This window comes from Chrysochloris asiatica, unplaced genomic scaffold (assembly GCF_000296735.1).
Source record: "Chrysochloris asiatica unplaced genomic scaffold, ChrAsi1.0 scaffold00029, whole genome shotgun sequence".
Taxonomy (NCBI): domain Eukaryota; kingdom Metazoa; phylum Chordata; class Mammalia; order Afrosoricida; family Chrysochloridae; genus Chrysochloris; species Chrysochloris asiatica.
Genome location: NW_006408547.1, coordinates 4,780,982 through 4,790,957, shown reverse-complemented (window position 1 = coordinate 4,790,957; position 9,976 = coordinate 4,780,982). Strand labels below are relative to the sequence as shown.

Genomic DNA, 9,976 nt, shown 5'->3' with positions numbered 1-9,976 from the left:
ATAACTCTGAGTTTTTATTGGCTCTAAATCTCTTTTTGGGGTTTCCAGCAATACTCAAAATGATTTGATGGACTGCTTCTCAACTGTTCCCATCCCTAATAATAGAGGTGGGCTTAAGATCAATTTACACCAATTAAAATCTTTCCTCCCAGATTCTGAATCTTAACCCTGGATACACGGGTATGGGAGTGGCAGCGGTAGAGGCCTCCAACAGGAATGTTTAAAAGGAAAACCTATGAGCTCTTGCTGCTGAGATCTCCGGTTCTCTATGACTCAAGGTCTGCATTTCAGCATTTCCATTCAGTTCAGTGAACTTCCCAGAGTCTTTTCAAAGGCCCTTGCTTTGCCCTTCTACCTGAATGCCTGACATCATTAATTTATTGATGATCTTCTAGATTCTTAGCACTGGGCCAGTTTTTTTTTTTTTTTTTCAGGTCCACAAGGGGCTTCAAAAACTTCAAGGAAAATGGAATTGAAAGATAATGGAAATTTTCTACACACTTATTAACCCCCATCGTATGATATTTCATTCTCTCAATTCTGTAAACAGTGATAATATTTCTCATGTGACACAGTAGCGACGCAATCACAAGTCTACTTACATCTTTCACATGTATCCTTGTCTCCAAACCTCCTTCCTGGAGGAAGCCAAGGGCTGCTGAGATACCTCGATCTGTGTGAAGAAGACGCCCAGAATCTGGCAGGGATTATCATCTGCCATTGATTGAGTTGGCTCCTGACTCATGACGACACCACGTACAGTGAGCGGAACACTGCGTACCATTCCCATGATTGGCTGCCGACTGAACGTGTGATCCATAGCATTTTCTTTCGTTGATTTTTGAAAGGAGCTCACAAGCCTTTCTTCCTAGCCTGTCTTAAACCTGGCATGTATTGTTGTTGTTGTTAAGTGCCATCAAGTCGGTTCCAACCCATAGCAACCCTGTACAGGGTTTCCGAGGGTGTAAATCTTTACGGGAGTAGAAAGCCTCATCTTTCTCCCGCGGAGCGGCTGGTAGTTTCGAACTGCTGACCTTAAGGCATGTATTAGACACCTTGTAAATATGGTTGTTGTTGTTAAATGCTGTTGAGTCGGTTCCGACCCATAGCAAACCTGTTTAGGGTTTCCAAGGAGCAGCTGGTGAGCTTGAACTGCAGTCCAGTGCATTAACCTACAGCACCACACCAGACATGTATTGATTGTTGTTATTAAGTTCCTAGAGTCGGTTCCAACCTATAGCTAACCAGTATAGGGTTTCTGATGAGCAGCTAGTGAGCTTGGACCTCCCACCTTGCAGTTTAAACATCTTTGCAGTCTGGAGCATTAACCCACAGCGCCACACCAGGACTCCTTTAGAAATCGTATAAATATTGTTTTTGTTGTTAAGTGCCATCGAGCCAATTTCATACTCATAGTGACCCTGTATAGGGTTTCCGAGGAGTGGCTGGTGAGCTTGAACCGCTGACCTTGCAGTTAAAACTGATTTTGTAATCCAGTGCATTAATCTGAAGCACCATGCCGGGACTATAAATATTAGTCCACCTCCATTTTACAGAGGAGGGAGTTGAGACTAAGAATTTCCAAATTTACCCAAGATCACACAGCTAGTATACCGCATATCTCTGAGAGGAAGTAGGTTTGACTATGAAAGAGAACTCTGATCCATTTCCTAGGACAAGGGTTTTCAACCTCAACACTTTAGGTATTTTGGACGGAAAAATTCTTTATTTTGAAGGGCTGTCCTGTGCATTGTGGGATTTCTAGCCGCATCTTTGGCTCCTCTTACTAGATACCAATAGCATCCTCTCCCTAAGTAGAGGCAACCAGAAATGTTTTCAAAAACTACCAAATATACCCTGGGGATGCGTGGTTGGAGAGGTGTCAATTTGTCCATGTTAAGAAGTGTGGACCTGGAGAGCTCAGTTGGAAAAAGTTCAGTGGAGATCATATGTCTGTCCTGATGGAGAGGCATAGCAACAGCCTAATCAGAGTCTAGGTTGAATCCCATCTTGAATCTCCTGACTCCACATTGGGCCCACTTTCCAATATGCTAGGCTTCCTGAGGGCATTTGTTCCATTGGTTCTGCTTGCTAGAAGTGCTTTTCCAGATCTGTTTCCCAGTAACTTACTTCACCTGTGTGCCCTCCAGAGCCATGCACACAGCCTAATCCCTCTTCACGTTATGGCACTTTAACTACGTGACATGTCTCCTGCCCTGTTCCACTCCCCTAACACTTCCCTAAGCCTCTTGAAGTCCCTCAGGGGCATACAGTCATGAGCAATTTCAGCAAATAGAGACTGACACCTACTATGTGCCAGGTGCTGTAGACACACAGGGAACAGGCCTGTGACCAACTACCCAACCCCCACTTTTTTCTAAAACTGAAATCTAAGTCTGCTTTTTTAAAACTCCCCTGCAGCAACTGGATACCACGGAGGCCAGCCTCTGTCCTGCTGGAGTGATATTTCTGGATCTTTTGATGGTGATTCCATTTCATGTGTGTAAGGACTCCATGTGCATTTTGTGTGTGTATGAGAGATAGACACACAGAGAGAATTCTACCAAAGTAACATGTTTATGAGTACTACTAGGTAATGTTACCATAAATAACTTGGATTTCCACTGGCTGGCTTTTCTGCATAAAATGCTAATCCTTTCAGGTACAGATCCTATATAAAACACAGGGGTTAAAGGATGCCCAGAAACCTCAACTCTCTTCTGCTCCATAAGGTAAAGCTATGTTTAAGCTAATAATTCATAATTATTTTGGGGGGTGCTAACAAGGAGCCATTGACACACCTTATCAAACTATTTATTAAATATTAAACAAAATGGTAACTAAATAAAAACCTTTATTAAAAGACTGAATATATTTAAAATACGTGTGGAACTAACTAGATAGATGTGGTTGTTATTTTCTTAGTTGTTTTTCAGTGTTTTAGGAGATAATGAATTTCTCATGTCAAAACTGATGGCAGGGGAGTGATTTCATTTCACAAGACTATTTGATGGAAAATAGCTTTCTTTGTCTTGCATTTGACAAGATTTTTTTTTTAATCTAATGGGCAGAATTCTATGGTGATAGATGTGTTACATTGTCTGGTACTCCCCAGCTTTGGAAATGGCCACAACAGTTGATACTATCTGTACAAAGGGCATAGAATAGGTTACTTATCTTAATTCCCACAGTCATCCTTTAAGGCAGGTATAACCTTCCCAACATTTTCAATGTGGAATGTATATGGCAGAGTGACGATTCAAACTCAGACTTCTTACCACAGTTTTGAAACTTCTACCCTGAAGACCCTGTATGTGCTCATAAACGACCAGACTGCTATATTTTAGGGAAACCATTAGCTTCCTGGAGCTATAGGAAAGTTCAGAAAAAAGAGCCAGAAAGTATCTGCAAGAGACACTCTCCCAGGAAGCACAGATCCGTAGAGAGTTCTTGACTGGCTTGTTGTATTGAAGATTTGAATAACTATTTGGCTATTAGACTCTGTAGCCAACGAAAACACTCACTGACTAGCAATCTCATTTCTCTGAAGTTCTGTTACACAGAAATGTGGGGGCACATAACATCTCTAGGAATAGCATGGACTTTCATACACTGGGAGGGAAGGGATGTTCTTTCTTGTGTTCTGTGTCTTTGTTTATTGGGGTAACCACATGATTGGTGGCTGGATGTAGTATTGGATTTTAGGTCAGCTAGTCCTGGTGTGGTGCTGTAGAAGCCCTGGATAGCTAACTCTATGGTCAGCAGTCCAAACCTATCAGTTGTTCCTCAGAAACATTATTATGGGTTGCTATGAGTTAGAACTGACTCAATGGCACATAACAACAACAACAGTTAGAGGTGTGATTGGTGTGTACAGTTGGCTGAAGCAACATGATGGTGAGATGTGTGTGGGGGCGGGGATAATCTCCGATGGTAAACAGATAAGGATAACCATTTTCAATTTGTAAAAAAAGGCTAGAAAATATCATTTTGACAACATGGGCTTTAGATACACTAAGCATTATGAGTAATTTCAGGACAAACTAGCAAAGAGCTGGTCTAAGACAAGTCATGCTGTGTCTTGCTAGTTGTTAACATGCCTTCAGATAGTTAACTCTATATTGGTTTTTGAGGCTGCAAATCTTTGTGGGAATAGGGAGCCTCATCTTTCTCCTGTGGAGTAGCTGGTGGGCTTGAACCACCCACCCTATAATTTGCAGTCCGTTGCTTAGCCTATCCACTGCACTTGGCGGTTACGAACAAAGATTTTGCATCTGGACATAATCTCAGGCAGGTTTATTAATTGCTGGGTGTGAATTTCTCTGATCGAGAAAAGGTGTTGTAATAGAATCCACTTCACCAGGTTACTATAAAGATTTAATGAATCAATGCATTACATTCACTAGGACAGTGTTTGGCAACAATATGCTATGTATACCAGGAATGGCAGGTATTGTTATCTTGGTGTTGATCACAGATCCAGGTAATCAAGGCTCTTTTTCTGAATCAGGGATCATTTTCCTAAGCCTTACTAATCACCTTCTGTCTTGTTTCTTGCTGCGGCCCTATGAGGTAGGCAGCTATTATTATCCTCTTTTTGCTGAGGAGGAAATGGGCCTTAAGGAGACTGTGTGAACTGGCAAGTGTCAGAGTGAGGAGCCAAGTCAGACTCCCAGCTCTCAGCCCCAGCACTTACTATACTATGATAAAGCCTCAGGTGAGAGGAGAGTCCTATGCTTGCTCCAAGTCTTAGCACTTAAGATTATTAAGTGTGTGTAAAAACTTTCTAGTTTTTTTGCACACACTCCTGCATTAAGTCATTAACCCCACAATCTACAAAATGCTCCCAAGACTACATAATGCTGGACAGATGACTTGTTTCCTTAGATTCCCTTCCAAAGCTCAGCAGAAAGAAATCTCAGACACCTCAACTTAGTGATGTGTTAAAATATTTAGGAGGAAGGAGGATAGCAAAGAATACATTTGCAAAATAAGAAAAACTTACTGCTATCTCCTGAGCAACACAGAGCCTCTTCTCTGACTATATTTGTATAGGTTTTTACATGTCTTCATGCATATGATAGGTTCCATAATGTTTAACTGTCTTCCTCTACTTCAGCTTTGCAAAACCAGGCTGAAAGTTCCTTTGGTGGCTTCTTTGCTCACACAGGAAGCTAAGCTAAAAAGCAGGCGTTCCTTTTGGCTAGGAGATGCTAAAGCAGTAAAGTACACCTTTTAGAGCCCTCTGGGAGATTAACACTTGACTTTAGCTGAGTAACTTGGAACCCTTCCAGCTGTTTCCCTTCTAGAAGGCTCCGGTTATGGACGTGTATATGAGCTCCAAGCAGCAGCCCCAGTCCCTTGGAGAAGCACCGAGAACGCCATGTAGCTGGTTAGAGGCAGAGAAGAAGGGCGCTCTCCAGAAAGATGGCACCGAGGGCCCCCCAGGAGGTAACCTCCTTGTTACCACTTTTCTATTGTTTTTCTGGCAATGACATCTGCTAGTAAACTTCCATTGTACTTTTGAAATATTTTCACCCAAATGAATCATAGTAGAAAAAAAATGTCTTTTTGTGAGTATAAACAAAGGATTAAAGTCATTTTTGCTTTCTCATAATTTCCTAGTCACTGTCCACAAGTTTATTTTATCTTGTGTAAAAATAAATTCAATCTAGATTAGTTTCTGCTTTTAGCCCAAATGCATTCCAAGCAGCTGCACCATAGAATGAATCATGGTTAATGAAAATGCGTTTTTCCCATGAGGGCATTGTAATAGCTTATGGTTGCGTTTCTGGGCAAGGATTCAGTAGTAAATAAATAATAGATATAACAAATGATGTAATAAAAGCCAAAACATCATTTAAAATGTTTATAATCCCTTAAAGTGGTAAGATTATATCCAAATCCTATTAAGTGAGTGTAACTTTTTTATTTTTTACTAAACTGTTGACATAAAAATGCAACTCAATTTATCTGCAAAATCTGGTCTCTCTTAAAGGATCAGGCTAGATAGAATAGCTACAGAAAACTGTAGAGATTTAACATGCAATAATTTTCTTTATTTTTATAGAATGTAGTAGAGTGTGTGGGAGAATATTTAAATGTCCACGTCTCTTTACAAAGTTGATGGTTGTTGGTATCGTGAGGGACCCTCAAGTTGGTTCCGACTCACGGTGACTCTGTATAGAGTTTCCAAGGAGTGGCTGGTAAGTTTGAACTGCCAATCAACCTTGTGGTTCAAACCCACTTGACTTGTGGTCAAGTGCTTTATCACACAGTGCCACCCCAGGGCTCCATTACAATGTTGACAGGAAGTGGAAACTGACAACTTCGTCAGTTCTTTCCCTAAGAAATGATGAGCCATTTACTTTCACTCCTCTCATTTTTCCTATTTTTGAAAAGAAAATAAGTCCCCAAATGGTGCTAAGTGGGAATAAAGGCAGAAGGCTCAGCCTGGTGACAGTGGGTGGGGAGGAGACGCCTCAGGGACTGACCCAAGTCTCTGATGGTCCTGCTGTTCTGGGTCACCTACTCCAGCTGTAGGCTGGGACTGCATGCACCCACTCCCGAATTCCAGAAGCTTTATAAGCTGATTATTAAACATGGCCATTATCAAAATTTAAATTACATAAAGTTTCAGTTCAATAAATTATATTAAAGACAAAGGGAGATTTTAAAGTTAAAGTGATAATGCTCAATGCTCCTCACAATTTTATTATCTTTTACTATTATGTGTGCTTGGAAGGATATATCTATAGTATCGGTACAGTACAGATACTACAAATGGTGTTCTATTGCAGGTCCGTTTCCAGTTGTGTCGCAATGGTGGCCTGAAATCAGCCAACCCTACATATCAGCCCTCTGTCCTTCCCCTCTCATTTATCAGTCTCCTGCTGCCTGTTCTTCTGCCTCCTTATTGTCCCTGAAACAGAACTGAGAGACCTGCTTTGGTCATTCCTAAATATTGGGTTAGTTTTGTTAGATGTCAGTAGTCTCTCATGAAAAGAAGTATGTGAAGGTTATAATCTTCCTTCTCAATTTCTATACCCTTCTTTCAACCTGGACATGTGACAGTAAAGGAAAACAGTCTAGGGCCCGAATTGGCTATTGACTAGCAAGTTTTTGCACACAAAATAAAGTCTTGGGTTTCTGGAAGCTTACCTTGTGATCAAGGCAGAAAAGTCTTCTTCACATGGTTGTTGTTGTTAGGTGCTGTTGAGTTGGTTCAACTCATAGTAACCCTTGATACAACAGAACGAAACACTGCCTGGTCCTGTGCCTCCTCACAATTGTTATGTTTGATCACATTATTGCTCAACTATTTCAATCGATCTTCTGGGCGTCTTCTTTTTGCTGACCCTCCACTTTTCCAAACATGATGTCTTTCCCCAGGGAATGGTCTCTCCTGATACTATGTCCAAAGTACAAGAGATAAAGTCCCACCATTCTCATTTCTGTTTTGGGTGTGGCGCTGTGGGCTAATACGTCAGACTGCAAAGTCATTTGAACTGCAGGGTTGGTGGTTCTAGCTCACCAGCTGCTCCTCAGAAACCCTATACAGGGTCGCTATGGGTTAGAATCGACTTGACGGCACTTTACAGCAACAACAATATATCACATACTGACACTTGTAAATTACAACAAAATAAATTTCAAAAATTTGGTTATATATACACATAACCAAAACCCACTGCCATCCTTAGGGTTTCTGAAACTGTAAAATTTTAGGGGAGCAGACAGTTTCAATTTTCTCCCCAGGAGTGGCTAGGGGGTTTGAACTGTTGACCTTATGGTTAGTAGCCCATATGATTAAACCACAATGCCCATGTACAAAGACATGCACAATACAAGTTCACAGTTTTTGTAATTAGACTCAACATTGTCATAATATTTATTAACATTTATTCCCAATGTTTATACAAGGGGACTTCAAAAAATATTCATTCCATTTTTCCATGAACTTTTTGAAGCACCTGGTATTATCTTGAGAACTTGGCACATAAGGGTTGTGAACCTGGAGTAGCACTGTTTTAGTGCATTTTAAGATGAATGATTCTTGAAATAATATTCATCTGAAAAGTGATAAGCTGTGGTGTTGGTTCTGTCTCACAGTGATCCTGGATAGGGTATAAGAGGCTGTCAATTTTTATGAGAGCCGAAAGCCGCATCTTTCTCCCATGGATTGACTGGTAGATTTGAACTGCTGACCTTGCAGTTAGCAGCCCAGCTAGTAACCCACTACGCTAGCAGGACTCCTTTATCTGAGGAATAAATTCCTAATTAATGGCTTTTCAAAGGTTCACTTCCTGGCCCCTTCCCACTCTGTTCTATTTCTGATTCGAGTATTCAAATGTTAAATGACCACCTCTTCCAACTTGTTTCATAAGCATGTGAATTCCATTCCCAATTAAAAATTAGCGTAGTGGTTACGAATCGGGCTGCGAACCTTAAGGTCAGCAGTTCGAAACTACCAGCCGCTCCGCGGGAGAAAGAGGAGGCCTGCTACTCCCGTAAAGATTTATACCCTCGGAAACCCTGTACAGGGTCGCTATGGGTCGGAACCGACTCGACGGCACTTAACAACAACAACAACAACCCAGGCAAGAAAGGTAGATTTCAAACCAATACAAGTGAGCTTCTCCCCTCCCTCCTCACTTCTCATTGCTGATCCCAACATCTCTCCCTCTGCTAGTAACCTCCCTTAGGTCCAAGTGGCCCACATCCTCATTCCTGGCATTTTTACCCATTACTCTGGAGAGTTGGCAACAATCTGATATTGCATCATGTTAGCCCCTGATCAGATGCTCTTTTCCTCTTATTTTATACGATATTTGAGAACTGCTATAGAGGGTCAGCAGTTTAAAGGAGTATTTAAAGCAGTAGTAACTTAATAGCCAGAGCTCATCTGACAGCCTCACCCAGGACTGTGGGGCTGGCTCTTCTTTGGGTACTTTGTACCTTTGGAGGAGTGGTTTAGGAAGGATTTAAGTGACATGTTCTGGCCCACATGAGGGAGTGCTCTTTCACTTCAAGACCTAAAAATATCAGGCTCCTGTTTACCTCACGCCTCCTGATCCAGCTAGCTCACTTGTATTATTTTGCTGGTACGCTAACTTTCTCTTGTCATCAAAACACAGGGTGAGAACTAACTAGATTCCACTTGACCCACACCTTCTCTGCCTTTCTCTAAATGGAGGAAAGGACCCAGGTGATTCCTAAGCCCTCAAATTTGCAAATGTCATGCCTCCTATCATCACACCATATAATTGAGTTTTGTGCTCATTTGCAGACATTGTCATGAAAGCATTGTCCAGTCTGTTTATGAAAAGATTACTTAATCTGGTTCCATTTGAACAATTACACTGAGTGCATATTTGCATAGGATTAACATAATATAATCCCTTTTGCTTTCTGCTACAGATTCTAGCAAGATAAAGTTATCTCTTCAAAGCCACCAGAGATTTGTTCCTACAAATTATGCCAGCTACACTCAGGAGAATTATCTGTATGCAGGCAAGAAGATTGTCATTCAAGAATCAATAGAGAGTTATGGAGCCGTGGTGTGGCCAGGGGTGAGAAAGCTACTACATTTGTGATACCAGCGTTTCCGGAGATGATAACAGTGCCTTCTTACCTCTCTGCTGCTTTGGACACTGCAAAGTGTTTGAAATTTCTGTGGTTCGCAAATTGAAGGTCTGCGGCTGACTCACTAGGAGTAGGGACGGTGGGTTTAGGGAATCCCTGGGCTCAGCATATTCACAACATCTCTTCCTGAAATATTGATTTTGCTCTATGCTATGCTAAGTTGTTGTTGTCAGGTGCCATTGAGTCGGAACCAACTCATAGCGACCCCATGCACAGCAGAACGAAACAATGTCCGATCCTGGGCCAACCTCACCACTGCTGCCACATTTGACGCCATCAATGATGCCACCTGGCTGATCCATCTCGTTGGGGGTCTTCCTCTTTTTCTCTG

The 9,976-nt window shown here is 41.6% G+C and overlaps 1 protein-coding gene across 1 annotated transcript in view; it reads left to right on the top strand.

Annotated features, from left to right (window-relative positions):
• Window positions 1-5,321: 5,321 nt before the first annotated feature.
• METTL21C (methyltransferase like 21C) overlaps window positions 5,322-9,976 on the top strand; it is a 12,495-nt gene continuing 7,840 nt past the window's right edge. The window contains exons 1-2 of the mRNA XM_006846672.1: window positions 5,322-5,451; window positions 9,421-9,572. Coding sequence (XP_006846735.1) covers window positions 5,322-5,451; window positions 9,421-9,572 — 282 coding nt within the window. The remainder of the gene's footprint in view (window positions 5,452-9,420; window positions 9,573-9,976) is intronic.